At 62.0% G+C, this 20,411-nt stretch overlaps 1 protein-coding gene across 16 annotated transcripts in view; it reads right to left on the reverse strand.

Moving 5' to 3' along the window:
* The window catches only part of TSC2 (TSC complex subunit 2), a 36,068-nt gene that overhangs the window by 10,553 nt on the left and 5,104 nt on the right, over positions 1–20,411 (reverse strand). For 8 of the 16 annotated variants that reach the window (XM_042972351.1, XM_042972340.1, XM_042972343.1 and 5 more), the window contains exons 6-26: positions 20,169–20,286; positions 19,666–19,714; positions 19,170–19,295; positions 18,781–18,854; positions 17,375–17,501; positions 16,480–16,623; positions 15,732–15,869; positions 14,964–15,067; positions 13,521–13,602; positions 12,394–12,549; positions 11,863–11,979; positions 8,959–9,081; positions 7,874–7,980; positions 7,530–7,680; positions 6,220–6,342; positions 5,581–5,715; positions 4,105–4,294; positions 3,143–3,236; positions 2,644–2,746; positions 2,359–2,453; positions 1,062–1,190 (exon numbers count right to left, since the gene is read on the reverse strand). In XM_042972351.1, coding sequence (XP_042828285.1) covers positions 1,062–1,190; positions 2,359–2,453; positions 2,644–2,746; positions 3,143–3,236; positions 4,105–4,294; positions 5,581–5,715; positions 6,220–6,342; positions 7,530–7,680; positions 7,874–7,980; positions 8,959–9,081; positions 11,863–11,979; positions 12,394–12,549; positions 13,521–13,602; positions 14,964–15,067; positions 15,732–15,869; positions 16,480–16,623; positions 17,375–17,501; positions 18,781–18,854; positions 19,170–19,295; positions 19,666–19,714; positions 20,169–20,286 — 2,485 coding nt within the window. The remainder of the gene's footprint in view (positions 1–1,061; positions 1,191–2,358; positions 2,454–2,643; positions 2,747–3,142; positions 3,237–4,104; positions 4,295–5,580; positions 5,716–6,219; positions 6,343–7,529; positions 7,681–7,873; positions 7,981–8,958; positions 9,082–11,862; positions 11,980–12,393; positions 12,550–13,520; positions 13,603–14,963; positions 15,068–15,731; positions 15,870–16,479; positions 16,624–17,374; positions 17,502–18,780; positions 18,855–19,169; positions 19,296–19,665; positions 19,715–20,168; positions 20,287–20,411) is intronic. The other 8 variants (XM_042972352.1, XM_042972346.1, XM_042972347.1 and 5 more) reach the window with 1 other exon arrangement.

Below are 20,411 nucleotides of genomic sequence, written 5' to 3' on the forward strand. Positions count from 1 at the left end.
CACACACACACACACACACACACACACACACACACAAAGATTGCATTCTGCCCACGGGGCCACCTCCCGATGACGGGGAGGGTCTGGGCTTCGTGTGCAGCTCTTCACCCTGAACTCAGGCCGCCCCAGCTCCGCACGCACCCCGTGACCAGAAGGGGCTTATGCGGGCTTAATTCTGATGCCAATTTTTCAAAGCCCCTTTGCCACGTTCTGCTTGTGATAGAGACTATGCTAGAAAAGAGCGGAGAGCCTCGCTGCCTCACCCCCAGCCCCCCAAACCACACTCAGCAGAGGCCAGCCTGAGGCTGCAGCCCAAGCCAGGCTCCTAGGAAGTGGGTCTCCTGGGCCCGAAGGGGCTTCCTGGGGAGGAGACCACCCCCATCCCGCAGCTCAGCGCAGCCTAGCACGGCCGGCCGGCCGGCACCCACCGGCAGGAGCAGCGACCCCCAGGGGCCCACACCCGCACTCAGACACAGCAGGGAGAAGTAAGCGAGGCCACGCCCCTCAAGGGTTCTGACCTCACCAGCCCGGCCCCCACCCCCGCTGCCCCACTCAAAGCCCCCGCGCCCTTTCAGCCACCCCAGAAAGCGGACCTTTACTAAGAGAAAGCTCAAGAACAAAGTCCACCTGAGAGGATACGAAAGCCAATCCCAGGAGCATGCTCCCTCCTGTCCCCCGTGGGCGCTGCTTTCATACGCAGAGGCCCCCCGCCTCCGGGGACAGGCCTGTGGGCAGCTGCCACCGGGTGCCTGGCTTCCTCAGAGCTACCGCCCTCCCTGCTTTGGGCTCCCAGGCCAGCCTCCGAGGAGGCCTGCAGCCAGCCCATGCTGGGACGAGGCTCGGGGACAGAATGCAACCTTCCCACCCCTCACCACCAGGCTCCCCGGGACCGAGGGCTGGGCTGGGCAGGACGGGCCTCTGTCTCCTGCTCCTCCAGCTCCGGCCAGGCGACGAGGTCATGCAAGCGCCCCATGCACCGCCACCCGGGCGCTCCCGCCTGCAGTGCCGCCGCATGGGCCAAGCTGCAGGGTCTGAGCCCCCCGCCCGAAGAAGCCCACTACCTGCGGACCACATGTTCAGACACACTGATGCTGCGGCACCGGAAGGCGTCGGCTGCAGAGCTCTCCTGGAATTCTCTCACGGGTGGGGAGTTATTCAAGCCTTGTTTGGGGGGTCTGGCTATCCTCAAACTACCAGGTGAGGAAGGAAGGCCCAAGCCCCAGAGAGCCCAGCTCCCGGGAGGGGAGAGCAAGCCATTGGAGGGATGAGAAGGAAAGGTCACAGGCCACGGGGTCAGGATGGACAGCCCGCGGGTGAGATGAACAAAAAACCATGCCAGAGGCCAGTTAGCAGGGGGAAGAAACAGAAAACAAAAACGCATGAAAATACATCTCGTAAACATAACTGAGAAAAAGTCACGGTACCAAAACAAAGAACATTAGTGCAAATTAAACGTGTATGGAGTGCTCCGCACGGCAGATTCCAGGCTGCGCTGACCAGGCGTCCCCCCCACCTCAGCCCTGCGGCCGGCACCACCCAGCTCGGGGAGCAGGGAGCGCTGAGGCCCCAAAGGTCACCACTCAAAGAGGCCGGTTCTTAGTTCGAGGTCCCGGGCCCCCAGCGACCCGGGCTTAAGAAGCCAGCTTTTAACTTTAAGTCACGATGACCTGGTCATTCTGGAAAATGCCGTACTCCCCCCCTCCCACCCCCCCAGGGGAGAACTGAAAAGCTGGGGCAGAAGGCGGGGGCAGAAAGAGGAGTCGCCGTTCCGGTGAAGTGCAGACGAGACAAAGCCTAGCACGGCTCTCGGCTTTGGCAAAAGCGGTTGTGACGGTACAGGGGAGCGTGTCCCCTGACTGGCAGCAGGCTGGACAGCAAGCTCAGGAGGAAGGGGGACCGCGGCCCGAGGCCGGGCTGACTACAGGGCCCTGGAGCTCCTCCTCACCCGGGCCCAGGTACTCGGCTTCCCGGGAGCCACAGCTGCCCTGTCGCAGCCCTCGGCTCACCGGGTGGAGCCGGGCCACCCAGACGCCCTACGGCTGGCACCCTGATCCCGTCGGCAAGTCCGCCCTCGGTGCTCCGTGGCCGGGACTGGCTGTAGGCCACAGCGCCGGCCGCTGCAGCTAGATGCGGGCGTTAGCAGCATCGCAGGCCCTGCCCTACCTGACGCCGGGACCCCTTGGGGCCCAGCATGGCCTGCACGGGGCATCCCCTCGGCCACGTTCCCTTTCCGCTAGACAGCCCAGCGGCAACAGGTCAGCCCAGACCCCACCGTGCCGGTCACACAGGCCACGCTCGCTGACCCACCCCGGCCCGTGCCCTCCACAGACACTGGGCGCGCCCTCCGCAGGCCCGCACCTCTTGGGCCTCTCGTTCAGACTGGTGCTCCGCGCTCTGAAGCTGTCCTTCTCCGGGGTGTCGTCAAAAGACAGGAGGACATTGGAGCGCAGGCCCTGGCAGTGGAACAGAGCTGAGCTGCAGGCCCGGGGGACTGACCCCCATGTCTCCTCCCTCCGCAGGCCTGGGACACGGTGAGCACAGCACCCGACGACGCCCACCTGCCTCTCCCCTGACCGTCACCCCACTGCAGCCAGGAGCAAAGCAGATCCCACCCTGCAAGGAGTTTGAGCTCCTCCGGCCTACCTTAGTGATATAAGGAACAAAATCCTTCCGAAAAGGCAGACGGCATCTAATGAACCACATGGCTATGACGTGATGGGCCAGGCACACGATGTACTGATTAAACCTGAGGAGGAAGACAAGTGGTTTGGCCCGGTCGAGGCCCCCGAGGCTGATGTGCCAAGCCGAGCACAGAAGGGGGGCCCAGAGGCCACAGGCCCGTCCTAGGACAGAGACCAGCACGCAGGGGCACCTGGGTGGCTCAGTCGGTTAAGCGTCCGACTCTTGATTTCAGTTCAGGTCGTCATCTCGCAGTTCGCGAGTTCGAGCCCCGCATCGGTCTACACCGGCAGCGTGGAGCCTGCTTGGGATTCTCTCTCTTCCTCTCTCTCTGCCCCTCCCCTGCTCACTGGCACGTACTGTCTCTTAAAATACTTTTTTTAAAAAAAGGACCAGCACGCTGTCCGCTCCAAGGGGCCACGGGCTGGCCCAGGTCACAGGGAGGGATGTGACCGGCACTTACTTGGAGGGGTTGGTGTACGGCAGGGAGATGGCGAACACACTCGCGTACTGCTCAGCGGCAAAGTTCCTGTAGAGGTGAGGCAGCCTGGCCAGAGCTGCGGGACAGGGACACGGCCGGTGAGGGGGCCTGGGCCAAGGCAGGCCCACACCCGGTGTCCCCAGGGTCCTGTGCTACTTCCAAAAGCCGGCGCGGCCACCCTGACTGAAGAGGGCTGCAAAGGAGTGAAGCTCGCAGCCTCCTTGAGCGTGACCTTCCCACGACCCTCAGCTTTCTATTCCAAGGGCCAGAAACCCACGGTCCCCGGGCCAAAGCCAGCCAGTGGCCTGCGTCTGCATGACCTGTGAACTAAAAACGGCTTTTATGTTTTTAAAAGCTACGAACCAAAAGAATGCACAGCAAAAGCCAACATGTGGCCCTTTACAAAAGTGCTGGTGGCCTGCTCTGCTCCCGTCCCCCACCCCGCTGAGGGCCAGACAAGCGCTAGAGTACTGGGAACGAAGGGGTGAGTGAGGCAGCCCGAGCTCCCGGAAGTCGCAGTCTGAGAGGCGAATCGGCAAAGCCCCTCAGCAGAGCTCACACGCAGGGTGTCTGCCCTGAGGGGAATAAAGAAGATGCCGAGAGCCAGGCCAAGTGCAGGGACCCATGTCGGGCAACACAGAGGCTTCAATGCCATTTAAACTAAGACAGAGGATGAGAAAGGAGCCAGCCACTTGAAGGCCAGGAAGGAAAGCAGTTAAGGCTCGGGGGTAGGAAGTGCAAAGGCCCTGAGGCGACAGAGCATGGCACAGCCCAGGTGCTCCATGGAGACCGCGCACTAACCTACGTCCCAAGAGAGAGAGCAAAATGAGCTCAGAGAAGTCAACACAGGTTATTCTGGGTACACTGCAGCCCCAAACCCAAGGGTCCACCACCACCCCCGCCCCCCCCCCCACACAACAACAAGCATGCAAGCGGATGCTTACTTGACAGGAATTCGAGGAGTGGAATGGCCATGCTGGCTGTGGCCGAAATGTGTGTGAGCTTCACGACCAAGACAGGCAGCGCCTTGATGATGATGTCGGGCATTTCGACGCTGCACACGGCCAGGGCCACCACGCACTGGCTGGCACAGCGGTAGATCAGGCCTTGCTCCAGGCAGTATACCATCTCCCGCTGCGGGGCAGCACGGGTGCCTCAGACCCAGCCCGCCACAGGCCGGCCCTCCGCACCCCTGCCCCTACACAGGTTTGTCTCCCCTCGCCCCACTCCAGAATGTTCCACAGAGGGGGAGACCAAGTCTTAGGAAGGTGAAGAGCCTCATCCCAGGTCCTTAAGCACATAAGCAGCACAGGGCCAGGAGGTGGGCCCACCCGAGGCGAAGGGACAGCAGGACAGCTCTGGTCAGGCCTTTCCTGGCACCTCCAACCGGCCAACGCCGGCAGGCGACGCTCCCCGCCCCGACCCCTCAGCCAACCCCAGAGGTGGGACACACTGGGCCCGTTAGCCCCCGGTCACGGAACCTTATTACGGGGGAGGTTCCGCCCGAGGCAGCAAGACGGGCAGAGGCCCACACAGCTCCGGGCAGCCAGTACCCAGCAGGAGGCAGCTCCCACTCAAGCCACAGCCTCACAGGGCCCCGTGGAGGATTTCGATTTCCTGAAGCCAGCCCCATCCGCCAGGAACACCCTGGGCCTCAAGGGTTCTCGGGAAACCTTCACCCCAACATGGCCTGCTGCCCAACGGGGCACAGCCAGGATGAACCAGGCCAAGCCACATAGGAGACAGTGCAGTCAGGGAGGGAGGGAGGACAGGGAGCGTGAGCTCCCGACCTTGCCACGACCAGGAAGGCAGGCTCAGAGCGGCCCGAGGCTAGTCAAGGCCCCACTCCTTGCCAGCTGTCACCGTGAGCGGACCACCCGACCTAAGACTTCAGTTCCCTCGTCAACGAAGGCAGAGTGACCACGAAGCATCGGGACTTTAACCGAGATAGCCAATGTGATGGCAGCACAGGCCTTGTGCCCAACAGTGGGGAACAAAGGGGAGGAGTGCTGCCGTGTGCTTCTGCACCTGACGACAGACGTGGAGGCAGACAGAAGTCAGGTGCCCCGGACCCTGTTGCCTGGCCTCTCAAAACAGGTCCAGCTCTGCCAAGTGGCTCAGCGCTTGTCCTGAAGCCAGGGTGGGACAAGCAGGCGGGGCTCCACAGAGAGAAAAAATGCCGCTGCACGTGGGGTCGACAGTCGACACCGCATTAAGCCCACACCACCCGGAAGGGAACGCAGGAGCGCCATGCCAGCAGGGGTCCGGCGGCCAGGGGGGAAGCAAGGCCAGCTCCCGGCCGAGCAGCCACCCGGATCATGAGAAAAACGTCCGGCCCGTGCGGCTAGAGCAAACATCCTGGGACCCAGGCTTTCCAATGCCAGCACCATGAGCTCACCTGTCCCTCCCCCACCTGGTACCTGTCTGGTTTTGTCCAAATAGTTATGGTAAGAGATTAACGCCGTCAGCACAGGAACCACAGCCAGGTGCAGGTCGGTCCTGGAGAAACCTTCCGGGGTGCCTCGGAGCCGCTCCAGAGTTCTGGGACCTGAAAGCTAAAGACCAAGGCCCCCCATGTGAGGCCCGGGTGGATAGCCAGGCAGACTGCTAGGGGGCCGAGGGTGCGGGAGAGCCCGTGAGAATGCAGGTCCGGTTTGAGGAGGGCTCGTGAGCCCAGGGGGTGGGGGGTCTCCCACTTCCTTTTCTGGCCAAGGGTCTGCCTTTTCCCAGAAGTGTGCAGCAGGGGGCGCCCACGCTGGTGCGCTACGGACAGTCGGGAGAGGGGATGAGCGTTGTCACAGGAGCCCCGGTGAGGGGTGAGGAAGACGGCGGAAGAACTCAAAATACCACATCTGGCTCACGAGCCCTTCAGTGAGGCCTCTGATTTTCCGGCCCCTGAGTTGGGGAAGGACAGGGCCCCACGCGCGATGTGCGCTGCACACAGGGGTCTGTCTCTGGGGGAGACCGCCCTCTCTGGCTTCCACGGTTGACCTCCCGGGGCCTCACGGTCCTTGGGAGGAAGGCACCGGCTGCGGCCCCGGTGTGGGTGGTGACGTTACCATGGAGCAGAGGGCGGAAGACAGCTGGTCGACGCTGCACGGGGACGTGAAGATGAGGACCTTGAAGCGCAGGGACTCGGGCAGCTTGCCGAGAACAAGCTTCAGCACCTTCCAGTCCGTCTCCTGCAGGAAAAAGGGCCGTTGAGCAGGGACCGTCTGGGCCCTGCAGACAGAAGACGCGTCTCAGGGCCCGAAGCGCAGTCTGAGCTGGGCAGCTGCGTGACCTCTGGACGCCCTCTGTGCCCGCAGCCCGAGAAACACGTGCCCCTCCGAGAAAGTTCACTCCGGCATGACGGCGGCCGCCCTCCCGAGGCCAGGCTGAGCGGGAGGCCCGGTGCACGGCCCCTACCGCCTCTCCCCTCCGAGCTGGCCCCGGGACTCCCCACACCTGACCCCCTCCCCGTGTGCCCACGGTGACCCACAGGCTGCCCGTCCAGGGCACGGCGCCCACGGCATGCTGACTGACGCCTACCCGGAGCACAGTGAACATGCAGCAAGGAAAAAGCTCGTGTAACTAGCTCAAAGAGAAGGCGGCAAGCGTTCCTGAACAATCTACAAGCCCACACACACACACTCAAGGACCCAAATCCACCTGGGCACACGGCAATGGGAAAACATGGTCGTAGCCCCCTCTGCAACTTCCAGAGGCCGCCACCCGTAAGCTCAGTGGCCACCAAACCAGAGAGCCACTCCCCAGATCCCACCTGTGACTCGGAGGCCTCGAGACTCTCACAGGAAGTGTCCGACGGCAGCCATTAGTGCCAACGCCCAGCGCCCCCAGGGAAGCCGCTTCCCTGCCCGTGGCCTTCAAGAGCTCACTGAAGCCCCCACAGGCTTCCCAGCCCCACTGTGCCACATTGCTAGCCGCCCCGGACCCTGTATGGGAATAGGCCTCTGCCCCTCCCCTTCCGTGTCACGGCCCCAGCTTTGCCTCCTGCCGCCAGAACTGCACCTACCCTGCCTGCAGGCTCGGCTTACTCCTGCCACTGGAACCTGTCACCTGCCCCTCCAAGTGCCCCCAACCGGGGCTCAGTGCACCCGAGTCTCCTTCTGAGGCACACCAGTCCCGCGATCCCGGCTATCTGCCTACCCGCCCCCACATCATACCACAACCATCGCCCAGAGGCAGGAAGGTCTCCTCGGTTCCGTGCCCAGCCCCGGGTGATGGCGGTGCACGGCGGATGCTCCCGGCTGTGACCTTGGGGTGAACCTACCAAGGTCGCCGCTACAGAGACAGGCACCATGCCTCGTGGGCAGCACCAACCACCGCTCGGTGTGCCCTGGCTCAGCTGAGGAACCAGCCACCCCACCTGCTTCAAGCACTGCAGCAGGACCCGGAAGAGCAGGGAGTAGGGCAGGGAGCCAAGCCGCACAGCGGGACCGGCAGGTGCTGGGCCGGATGGCCCGGTGGGAGGCGACAGGGGGCCGCTGGCCTTCTTCTCAGAGCCTCTCTCTGGCTCCCTGTGGAGACAAGTGGCAGGAGCCCTGAGGCCGAAGCCCCCACTCCACGGGGTCAGGACAGGTGCTGGCCCCCGGCCCCGCCCCACACTGTCGTCAGGACGGCTCTGGACACTCGCACAGACCCAGGGCCACCCCAGGGCAGACGGCGGTGGACGCCACGGCCCGGAACTGGAGAAGCAGGGCTGACACGCACGTGGAGTCGCAGACGCAGTAGGGGCTGAACCTCACAGCCCCGTCCTTGCTGGGCAGGCCGAGGCGGTGCAGGGAGTCCGCCCTCAGCAGCAGCAGGAAGTCAAAGGCCTGCAGAGAGAAAGCAAGGTTCAACAAGGCAGGGCCGTCCACTCGCACCCAGGCACCTCTCAGAAAGGGCCGTTCCCGCTAACAGCCAACGCGCCCCGACTCCACTGTGCACAAAGAGGCACCGGGGCCGAGACGCAGGCGTCCCTGCCTTCTCCCTCAGAGCCCGCGGAGGTGCGCCCTCCCCACGGCAGGGACAACACCGTGGCCTCATGCCAGGCACAGCGGGGCCCGCCCCAGCGACGGAGGGAAAGGGCATCTCACACGCCGGCTGGGCAGCACCACGCAGCCCAGGGTGCCAAAAAACCAGAACCCTGCTCAGGTGCTGTCACTTCCTCCAATGAACAACAGGTCACTTAACTGGGCTGCCCAAATGACAGGGGGCTGCCTGACACGTGGATGCTCTAGAAGGGACCAGCGTTTCTGTCCCAGAGGCCTCTGCTCAGCGGTGCCCTCAGAGCAGTCAGTCCTGCCAGCTCGCTCAGCAGCAGCGACCCCCCCACACCTGGCCCCGCCCCACCCCGCCCTCCAGCCCCACCCCTCCACCTAGCCCAGCCCGTAGCCCCGCCCCTGCACCCTACAGCCCCGCCCAGTCCCACCCGCACCCCGCCCCCAGAGACTCCACAGCCCCCGCCGAGACGAGGCTGTGGCTGCGTGCCACCCTGAAAGACAGTGCAGTCCCCTCTCTCTGCCCACACCTGAGGCCACGGGAGGGCTCAGACTTGCACACGCAGAGGCACACGCACTGCAGGCAAAGGGAGGGGCAGCAGCTAGGGAGCAAAGGGAGGGGCAAAGGGAGGCTGCAGCCACAGCTGGTGCTAAGGATGGAACAGTCCGCCAAAGTCCCCTCCTGGGACCACCTGCCACCTCCCCGGAGTGAGGTCCCTGATGTCACCAGCAGGCCCCCAGGAAGGGACCGTGGGCAGCCCTGAGGCGCAGCTTGTTCCACTATGGCCACCGACAGCCAGCTGGCCCTCCTACCTGCAGCCGGATGCTACTGGCGATGGGCAGGGCATAGCCGTGCTTGTAGTGGAGCTGCAGGTGGCTGACGAGGGTCTCGTACACACGCACCGCGTGGCTGGCAGGCAAGGCGTACAGCTTGGTCTGCGGAGAGAGCACGCCGCTCGCTCGGAAGGCAGCAGGCTGCAATGCAGCCGTGCGGCCAGCACCCTCGTGCCCAGGAACCAGGACAGGCCCTCCCCCAGTAACTGGGAGGGGTCTGCCATTCCCCGGAAGGCACAGACCCTTCAAGCCACTAATTCCAGTCCAGGGACTTCATCCCATGGACACTCCACATGTGCGTACTCTCAGTTATGGGGAAAAAAATCAGGAACAACGACACGTTCACGCCCTCAATGGGAACTCTCCTAATAAATCAGGAAAAACTGTCCAATGGCCCACCACTCGGCAACATGGGTGACGAGACCCCCGTGGGCTGGAAGCACGTTCTCTCTGCCACCAGGAAAGTGGACAGACCAGGCGTGAGGCGCCGGGGTGCTCGAGGAGGGTAAGGGGGCCCACTCACCGGCCACCGGGCTGTCATCCCACTGTAGCCCCCTTCCTGCCCCACCTCCCTGATAGGTGAGCCTGGGACAGGCCAGGTGAGACTTTGGTGTGGGGGGCTTCGGGGTGGCATGGGCCGCCCAGGGGCAGCAGGGACCCCGCTGTGGTCCGTGGTACTCTTGAAGAGAACAGTGAGAGCTTAAAACACGCGTCACTGCTATTCTTTTTAAAGACAACTCATTAACAAAACAAGGTGGGGGGAGGGAGGGAGCCGGACACAACGCTGACAACACAGGGGCAGGTCCAGAGAGGACAGAAGAGGACGGGACGGCTGCCTGCCTGTTCTGCAGGAAAGAGAAACAATCTAACTCTCTGCTGTGTGTATACTGTTCAACTGAATGCATAAATGACTTATTAAGTTGTTTTTTACCGTTTATTCTTAAGAGAGAGAAAAACACAGAGCATAAGCGGGCAAGGGGCCGAGTAAGAGACGGACACAGAATCCAAAGCAGGCTCCAGGCTCTGAGCTGTCAGCACAGAGCCTGACACGGGGCCCGAAGTCACAAGCCATGAGATCATGACCTGAGCCGAAGTCAGACGCTTAACCGATGGAGCCGCCCAAGCGCCCCAGGGATGACTTTTTAATTACATAAAAAAAAAACAAAAAAACGGCCTGGCCCCAGACTTTGCCACAACTAGGAAACAGCTTGGCTCTGTGGCCCCACCCTCAGGTCTCCAGGGCTGGGGTCCCAGGTGAGGGTAACAGATGGCCTCTCTCACGTCTCTGCGGCAGGGACCTGGGGGCGCTCAGGCCACAGGCCCCTCAGCCCAGCATGCTCCCTCACACGTCACGGCGGTCAAGAGAGCCGGGCCCCCATGAAGGGGCACCGGGGATGGGCTGCCCGGCTTTCCTCCCCCAGTTCACGCTCGCACACCAGAGCGTCGTCACGGGGAAGCGCTATGGGAAACTGCCACGCCCTCGAACATCTCATGAACTGCAAGTTTCCGAGGCAACTGACTCGAACACTCTGCTTCACGGAATACTGACACCGGCAAGTAACCTCAACACACACTGTGGTGCTTTGAGACGGACGGCAGAGCCCAGGCGGAGGTTGTCTGGGGCGTGAAGGGGGGAGGCCACAGCCCCAGCGACCCTCAGGGACACGGGGGGACAGCCACGCCACAGGAGGGCGAGGACGTGCTGCTACGACTGAGGGAAAGAGTACGTGCCGACCCTCTAACTGGCAACCAACTCCTGTTCACGGCGTGCAAAGTGCTCTCGCGATTCAACGAAAAGACAAAGACCCAGCTAAACAGCGAGCAGAAGATGTGCACACGCTTGTGCCCAAAGTGACACCAGTGACCGATCGGCACATGAAAGGCCGCTCGTCACAGGCATCAGGGGAAAGCAGGTCAAGCCACAACAAGGTAGCACTTCCCAGGCACCCGCAGGGCTACACTCAAGAAAAGCAGAAGAGGAGTGCCGGGGAGGATGTGGAGGAAGTGGAACCTCACACCCCCTCCCGGGAAGGTCTAACGGAGCGAGCCCAGAGGAAGGCAGGCTGGCGGCTCCTCAAATGAAGCACAGAGTTACCGTCTGACCCAGGATTCCTCTGCTAGGTGGGAGCCCCAGAGAGACGAAAACCTATGTCCACACAGCAACTCGTACAAGAGTGTTCACAGCAGGGTGATTCACGAGACTCAAAAGGTGGAAAGAACCCGTGTCTATCGAGCGACAAAGACGACGCAGGCAAGGCACACCGGCACGTGACTACGAGCCGTGGACATGAGAGGAGGCACGGACGCCTGCCGCCACGGGGAGGAGCCACAGGAGCTCGTGGTGTGGGATTCCATTTCTGCGAAATGTCCAGAACAGGCAGACCCACAGGACAGAAAGCGAACCAGAGGCTGCCAGGGGCAGGGGTGCTGAGGGGAGGTGGGGGGTGGCTAACGGGTGCGGAGTTCCTTCTGGGGAACGAGGATGTTCTAAAACCGTAGTGATGCCCACACAACTCTGAAGATACTGAAAAAGCCACCAAACCTCACACTTTAAGTGGATGAGTTACGTGGTTTATGACTTACATCTCAACAAAGCTGTTCAAAGAACCCCAGCGCCCACGGGGCCAGCGTCGATGGCGGGCCTGCGGTGAGAGCTGAGGGGACAGTCCCGGCACTGACTCAGGGGCATCTCCATACAGACTGCTCTGGCCGACCCTGTCCACCCCTCCCCGCAGCTCTCGGGAGCCCCGCACCCCACGACCAGAGGGGTCTGGGTCACTGCCAATTTGCCCTCTGCGGCCCCCAGGGGGTGCCCGGGGTCCCAGGAGACGCATCCCGACAGGCAGCTGGCCGCCGCAACCTCCCAGAAGAGCAGAGGCCCACCTGAAGGATCACCAGGAGCCCCAAGACGGCAGTCTTCACATCCTCTAAGGAGGCTGAATATGCCACCACATCTCTTTCCTCCAGCTCAGGGGGTGCGGAAAGGGAGCGGGCCATCACCTTTAGAGAGAACACGTGTGCTCACCTTCGCGGTTCAGGCCTCCCTCTGGCAGCAACCATCAGACCTGATACTTTCTCCTGTTTCTCAAAAGCTGCATTTCACACACCTGAGGGACCGACCATTCAGAAACTGCAACGTATTTCAGCATTAAAAGAAAAACGCGCTGGCTGTGCAACAGTACTGGGCCGAAGCCTGCTTCCAGGCCGCCCCCCCCAGGAGCCCCAGCTGCAGGCCCGGCCGGGTCTCCAGCGCTGCCCATCCCTGCCGTGGGAGGAGCCCTGCCTGCAAGGCGCACCGATCGCCCTGCCTCGGAGAATAGGGGCAGAGAGCCCAGAGTCCAGTGCCGCCTGCAGGGCTCTGCCACAAAGAGGGGTCCCTCTGGCGGCCCAGGTACCCGCCGGAGGGGCTCTCACCTTCTCCACAATGTCCAGCAGGCTGTTGAAGTGGTGGGTGTGACAGCCTTCGGCCAGGTCCACCAGCAACTGGGTGGCCAGTTTCCGGACTTGGGGGTCTTTGTCCTCCGGGATGTGGGAGAGCTGAGAGATGACCACTGAGCTGATCAGCTCCTCCTGTGGCGGCACAAGTGGGCACACGTGAGCCACGTGCGGCAGAGGCGTGGCAGCATCTGAGGGATGCTCTGCGTGGCCGGGCCCAGGCCCAGGTGAGATGCAGCAGTGAGCGTCCTGGCTACTCCTGACATTCACCGTCACGGTTCAGAACACTCCTAGGCGGAGGGCCCCCTGCGTGCGAGCACTGGGGTAGGAAGACCTCGTTCCTGACATCACAGAGTCCGCGATAACCGGCCACAAGAGCTTTCACGGCCACAGGTACAAAGCACCACAGCAACAGAGAGCAGGACAAGACCGACCCTGACATGAGGGAGCAGAGAACCCAGAGGGCCTTCCTGGAAGAGGCAGCAATGAACTGGGTTCCAAGGGACAAAGATGCAGACAAAGGGAAAGCTAAGAGGGTAGCAGAGGGCGGACAGGTGCTGGGAACACGGGCAATGGCAGGAAGGCTGGCTAAGGGAGAGGGGCAAAGCCTGAAGCGCACCTCCTGGAGGAAAGGGGACACAGGCAGGGGAACAAGGGCAGGGGCACACGGATGTCTCTGAAGGACAGATGGACTCTGGCCACAGACCAAGTACATGATGGGCCGGAGGGAAAAAACTGGCAGTGGAGACACAGGCAGGGCCTGGAACCACCGAGGTCAAGCTGGGATTAGAGAGGGTGACACCGAAGCAAAAAGAAAATGTCCTCACGCAAGACTGTGTCCAGAATCTTTGTGTTTTAGGTGACTACTGGGGCGAGATCCCTGCGGGCGGGAATGGAGTCAGGGCCCCTCACTGGTCTCTAGGCTCAGCACAGGCCAGGCAGGGGGCTCCGGACAACAGAAGGACGCAAGAAGGGGCAAATGCAGACTTAAGAAAGCCTGCTACACAGTCCAGGGCACACCCAGGAGACTCGCAGTGCCCGCACAGCTCACAAACGCACCTCGAGCCCACTGATCCCGGTGTCCCACCCCCCACTAGGACTCGTACCTCATAGAACTGCCTGTTGATGAGCAGCACAAAGGACAGGACGTCGAGCACCTTGATGCGCACAGCACTGCGGGATTCATTCCTGGGGGCAGGACACGGCTGCTAGAGGCGGTGGTGGGCAGGGGTGGGGGAGCACGGCTGCTAGAGGCGGGCGGGGGCGGGGGAGCACGGCTGCTAGAGGCGGGTGGGGCGGGGGAGCACGGCTGCTAGAGGCGGGTGGGGCGGGGGAGCACAGCTGCTAGAGGCGGCGATGGGGGAGCACGGCTGCTAGAGGCGGGTGGGGCGGGGGAGCACGGCTGCTAGAGGCGGGCGGGGGCGGGGGAGCACGGCTGCTAGAGGCGGTCGGGGCGGGGGAGCACGGCTGCTAGAGGCGGGCGGGGGCGGGGGAGCACGGCTGCTAGAGGCGGGCGGGGGCGGGGGAGCACGGCTGCTAGAGGCGGGCGGGGGCGGGGGAGCACGGCTGCTAGAGGCGGGCGGGGGCGGGGGAGCACGGCTGCTAGAGGCGGTCGGGGCGGGGGAGCACGGCTGCTAGAGGCGGGTGGGGCGGGGGAGCACGGCTGCTAGAGGCGGGTGGGGCGGGGGAGCACAGCTGCTAGAGGCGGCGATGGGGGGAGCACGGCTGCTAGAGGCGGGTGGGGCGGGGGAGCACGGCTGCTAGAGGCGGGTGGGGCGGGGGAGCACAGCTGCTAGAGGCGGCGATGGGGGGAGCACGGCTGCTAGAGGCGGGTGGGGCGGGGGAGCACGGCTGCTAGAGTCGGCGATGCGGGGGAGCACGGCTGCTAGAGGTGGGTTGGGGGGAACACAGCTGCTAGAGGTGGGGCGGGGGGGCACGGCTGCCAGCCTCAGCCTCCACCAGGCCCTAGCTCACCTGCAGCCTGAGTCTGAGGGCTGCCCCTGGGCCCCAGCCCCCAGAACCACGCACCTCTGCAGCAGGGTAGACCCTGCACAGGGCCCAGCTTCTCGACATTCAGACCCAACACCGGGCAAAGGGGCAGAGAGCTCAGCCCTTGGAGAGAGGGTCTTTTTACACAACCACTCGACAGGAAGAAATTAAGTGCAGGGGCCTCAGGGGACTCTGTCCTACTGGAAAACAAACCTTTTCCTGCACAGGGAGAACTAGTCCTTTCAAGATTGAGAAAGGAGGGCGCCTGGGTGGTTCAGTCAGTTAAACGTCAGACTCTTGACTTCAGCTCAGGTCACAACCTCACGGTTTGTGAGCTGGAGCCCTGTATCGGGCTTTGCACTGACAGCATGGAGCCAGTGTGGGGTTCTGTCTCTCTCTTTCTCTCTCTCTGCCCCTCCACTTCCACTCGCGCGCATGCGTGCTCTCTCTCATAAACGTTAAGAGATGAAAAAAAGAAAAAAGGGAAAAGGGAAAGCCCTGACTCCCTATGTGCCAGACTGGGCCCAGAGCACAGACACAGGCCTCCAAAGGCTCCCTACCGGAAGAATCTCTCCATCAGTAACTGCAGGTTGTGAATCCAGCCGTCCTTTGCCGGATGGATGGACTGAGCCCTGTAGGTTATTAAGTTTAGGAGGGAGGACTCCTGTCAAAATAAGAAACACCTGGCATTAAGGAGCCGCTCTGCCCTCGAGGAGGGTTTCCTACATGCAGGCAGGCACACACACACACACACACACGCGCGCGCGCACACACACACACACACACACACACACACAAATACACATATGGCCCGTGCTGCTGGCCTGGGGGGGCATATCTCCTCAGTGACGCCAGCCACTTGGAGGCCCAAGGTGGGAAGTCTACACGACAAAGGCTCTAATGGCAGCAGTGAAAATTCATTTAAAAACCCACATCAAAGCCTTGGCATCAGGCTGTACGTTTCTGGTGCCAACACAAAGCCTGTGGCCCGGGGGCAGACGCACCAAGCAGCAGGTGTCCCTGGAGCTGGCCAGCACCTTCCTCCAGACAGGTGGGAGGAAGCTGATGGTTAGGCTAGCACCGACTCTAACAGACCCACGCTCGCTCGGCTTGCTGATGCCCCAGCAAACTTCCCTGCTGGAGCACAGACCCCAGAAAAGCAGGAGCCTGCTAGCCTTTTATCTCAAACTCAAGGAAACTGGTTTCAGACCCGCAGGGCCATGGCCCCCAGAGCTGAGGGGTCCCACTTCTCCCCCAGAAGCCTGACCTAAACCAGCCTCCTGCCCAAGCACCAAGGCCCCGCCCAGTTGAGGGAGAAGAGGTCTCACCGGCCTCTGGTCTGCACATCTCTCAACGAGCTCGAAGTATCTCTCGTGCGAGCCGTGGAACTCATTCTGGTCACACAGCTCCTCCACTGTGGTCAGCAGGTCATGGACGATGGCTCTGAGCTCCGGGCTGTCCAGGCTCTGAAACACCAAAGTGCAGTCACACAGAAGTGACTTCCGCTCCACGGGTCTGGCCCAGCAGCCAAGCCCTGAGGGACGAGAGTCCGGTCGCTGCCGAGCTCCAGTCCTCCGCCCGCCGGCCTGGCCGCCGGCACACCACCCACCCTAGTCCCCCAGGAGACCCAGCCCTAAGGCCGCACCAGACACAGCCTCGTCTCTTCTGCGGCTCCCGTGCCGCCAGCATTGCCCCTTCCTGATGTGGCCAACGCTTCCTCCAAAGCTACGCTAAAGTCACGGGCGGCGTGCTGAATGCTCTGGGGAGCCACTTACGGGCCATGAAGGGGATCGACACCAGCCTGCCCCCTTGCTCGCCCGCATATTCCTGCTCCAAACCATGGAGCAGCTTTGGCAAAGCCAGCCATCCTCAGTGGGCGGCCAGATGACACCACTGAGAACCATCAGCGTGGCCTCAGCAGACTTGGGGGGAGGGGAGCAAAACGCACAGGGGGCCGTCCCCCGGTGAGGTGAGCCTGCCGCACCCGAGGATCCACAGCCAGCTGGGAAGGGCCCTGTGGCCGGCCAGCGCCCGGTCGCGGTCCGCCCTGGGCCGCCGGCCATCCCGCCGCCTCACCTGGAGCTGCCGCAGCAGACGTTCGATGATGTTCAGCAGGATATCCCACGTCACAGCCTGGAGCTCCCTCCGGTACTTCTTGATGAGTCTGGTGATAGACAGGACGATTTCATAGGACACCACCTCGTTCGGACAGGTCATGGCCTGGAACGAGAGACCTGGCGGTCAGCCTCTGCCTGCTCATGCATAGGGAGCCCCCCTTCACACGGCCCTCCAAACCTAGCTTAAGAGGCTTTAGGGGGACTCGGTCCCCACACTTCTGTCACGACCACAGAAAGAGGATCTTAGGAGCCTGCAAGCATTTTCTACACGGGCTCCAAAGGGCTGGACTCAGCCAGACCATTAACTACAAATTCTGGGCCACTGGCTCACCAGCCTAGCAGAATGTGAAAGCCACCCTGGGACAGGCACTGTGCAGGGACCGCACCTTCCACGCCGCGGGAGGCAGAGGCACGGCGGGAAGAGCAGCTCGGGAGATGGAGCGTGAGCCTGGACACGACGCGGCGGCTAAGAGGATGGTGTGACGGTCCCAGCTCACCAGGGGCCGTGACGGCTGTGTGACAACGTGCATGGCAAGCGCTCTGAACACTGTCAGCACCGTGGCAGCGAGCTACTTCGCTGGCCTTGTGCTACAGCAAGAGTGAGATTAGCGCCTGACGAGATAAAACCACCAACCAGGGGGAATCTTACTCGGTTCTGATGCTAATTTACAGAAGATAAAGCTCGTAAGATACGACGTTTGCTTGAAGATAAAACCTTCCAATGATCCTAAATCTCGTCCCCAAGCTGCAAACGGCACCTCAGCCCCTGCAGTAGGACCCACCTCGAATGGGCCTGTGCCCGGCCTGTGACTGTGGAGTCCCCGACCCTGCTCCCTGCGCAGAGACCACCGTACCTCGTAAAACGACGGCAGCACGGATGTCGGGGAGTTCTTGAGCGAGTAGAGTCGGTGCGCCCCCCAGAGAGCCATGCCCACAAAGAACACGGCCCCTCTCAGCAGCGGGGCGTCTTCCATGTAGGCTCTGAAAGCGTTCCGCAGAGAGAGCAGAGGTCAGCGGAGCCCAGGCAGCCTCCCCGAGGCCCCTGCTCTCACGGGCCAGAAGCAAAGCTGGCAAAGAGGTGGCGGGCAGGGAACACAGGCCAGTAGCAACAACCAGATTCAACGTCCTAAGCGACGCATTCGCCCCACACTTGCCAGACACCAGGGCACGAAGGTGAGAGAAAAGTCCCCAGCCTCCGGCTGCCGAAGCGTAAGAGGCACACGTGCGAACCAGAGAACCACAGAAGGAAATGCCAAGTTTCTAGCTCAAATGACAGCTAAGAGAGGAAGCCACGGGATAGAACAAAACCGGCTCAGGGGCGCCTGGGTGGCTCAGCCGGTTAAGCATCCGACATCAGCTCAGGTCATGATCTCGCAGTCCATGAGTTTGAGCCCCGCATCGGGCTCTGTGCTGACAGCTCAGTGCTGGAGCCTGCTTCAGATTCTGTGTCTATCTACTACTCCTCCACTCACTCTGTCTCTGTCTCTCAAAAATGAATAAATGTTGAAAAAAATTAAAAAAAAAAAAAAAAAGAAAACTGGCTCAGGCGGTCGGGAAACCAAGGACCATGGTACATCAAAACACATGCAGAAGCTCGGCCGAGGTCACGCCAGCAAGAGGCGGCGGCATGTGCAGAGGCCTCGGGCGGCTGGGAGAAGATCAAGGACGGGCGAGAGGCCCACGGGCTGAGGCAAGGCGGGCCACCCAGGCCCTACCCTTGACGGGGGGTTTCGTTCTTATCCCCAGAGCAGTGGGAGCCACCCTGGCTCCGAGCAAATGGTGCCACAGTCCCATGGTGCTGGGAAAAGGGCATGGAGTTGCTGTGCGGAGGAAGGGACTCCAAGAGGTCACGAGAGGGTACAGGAGGCCAGTGGGGAGAGTGGGGGGCAGAGGGGCGGAGGCCTTAGATGGGGAGAGACCTGTGACAGTCTGACTGTGGGAGGTGAGGGCAAGGGCCTTGTACCAGGATCAGCAGTGAGGCAGCCTCCCCGGAGGAGGCCCGAAGTGGGGGTGGTAGATACGGGCTCAGTTCTGGATGCTCTGACTTTCCAGCAGAAGAGAGGACAGGGACCAGGCACGGGAGACATAAGCTCTGGCTTTAGTGCAAGCTTCTGGAGCAGGCACCAGAGGGACAGGGAAGCTCCCTGTGAGCCTCTGCTAGGCAGGACCCAGCACAGCCAGCCTGCCCAAGGCGGCTCTGTGGCCGCGGACCAAGCCGCCTCGCCCTCACCGGTCCCCCCAGGGCCCTGCCCACACTCGCCTGTCCTCCATGATGCGGCACATGTTGTAGATGGCACTGTGACCCAGGTGGGTGCCCAGAAGATTACGCATCAGCTGGGAAACACAGCACACCATCGTTAGAGACTGGCAGATAGGAGCCCCGGGCCCCGTGGGCCAGCCTCACGCAGCCACTGTTCTGGAGCCCTCCAGGTCCGGCTGGCCCTCCACCATCGCCTCCCAGAGGCAGCAGCTTCCAAAATGCCCCCAAAACCCTGACCTCAGCTCAACCGCCTGGGAAAATGCTACTGGATTCCCCTCCCCAGGGCACGGTCTGGCCACCTGAGACTCAGATGGCCATTCACCGAAGAGACGGGCCTTGTCCTATCCATCCAGGAAAGAACTGTCCAGAACAACAGCTAAGACCCCCACCTTCCAGCAAGGCTCACAGAGCTCCTTGACGTTGACGGTACGACAGAGAGTGACAATGAACAGGGGCAGGCTCTCAGCCGGCAGACAGTTGTAGCAGACGACGGCGTCCAGCACCTGCAGAGAGACCTGACGGGGTGGAGAGAGGGGTCACGTCGGCCCTGCCCCACCGCTCACCTGCAGGGGGGACACCCTCAGCCTCCTTCCCGCCTTCGTCTAGTCAGTGACTATCACACCTCCCCACTGCCAAAGCGGCCTTCTTAGAACAAGAGTGACGAGTGTCACCCGTCACTGTGGGTCATCCCACCCTCAACCATGACCCCCACGGCGGAGATCATCCAGCCAATCGTGCTTCCTACTATAGCCAGCCCAGGGCCACACGACCAGCGAGGGGCAGTGCAGGCCTTGATCCCAGAGCTTATGCTGTCAAGCACTATGCCAGCTGGCCTGCCCGGAAGGAGAGGGAGAGGAACCGTCCCTGGGAGGACCAGCTACTGACCTCTATGTCCACGGAGGACACAGTCTGGACACACAGCAGGCAGATCATGCTGTTGGAAGAAATGCCAAGTCAGTGGAGGGACGTTTCCCAGAAGCTGCGTGGCTCTGTCTCACTTTCTGGTGACTCTGCAAGTCCCCCTTGTAGGAAGGACTCATCCCCCTTAGGGCTCCGCTCACCCACTGACAGGTGCCCGCTCTGTGCCAGCCAATGCTCAGGGCTGGGCACACAGACCAACAAGACCCCACCCGTGCCCTCACGAATTTCATAGAGTGTTTCGAAAGAAATGATGCCAAAACTTATAGTCAAGAAACATCGGGCAACGTTACTCGTCTGTAAAAGAGAAAATGCTATCGTTTTATCAACTGAGGTAGAAGGTGGCTGTGGCTCCTCCAACCTCTCCCCTCGTTTGCTGACTTCAACAGCTTTATTCCCGACACAGAGTAAAATAAAAGCCCGAGGCGGCAGGACTGCGGTCGGAGGAACGTTATCGGAGCTGTTCTTACTGGACCATTGATGCGATGTATTCATCCAGGTAACAGCTGTTGAATTTGACCAAGTTCACAAGCACCAGAAGGAACTCTGAGGACAGGCCGATGTCCATCCACTGCAGCACAAACCCAGCTGGGGGGAAGGGGAGGACAATATACTGCCCACTCCCCTCCTCCCCGGGAAGACACCCCAGTCCCTCTCACCGCTGCCAACTGCAGCCCTGGCCCCCGTGCGACAAGACGCCGTGCACGGAGCCG

This window comes from Panthera tigris, chromosome E3, assembly GCF_018350195.1.
Source record: "Panthera tigris isolate Pti1 chromosome E3, P.tigris_Pti1_mat1.1, whole genome shotgun sequence".
Taxonomy (NCBI): Eukaryota; Metazoa; Chordata; class Mammalia; order Carnivora; family Felidae; genus Panthera; species Panthera tigris.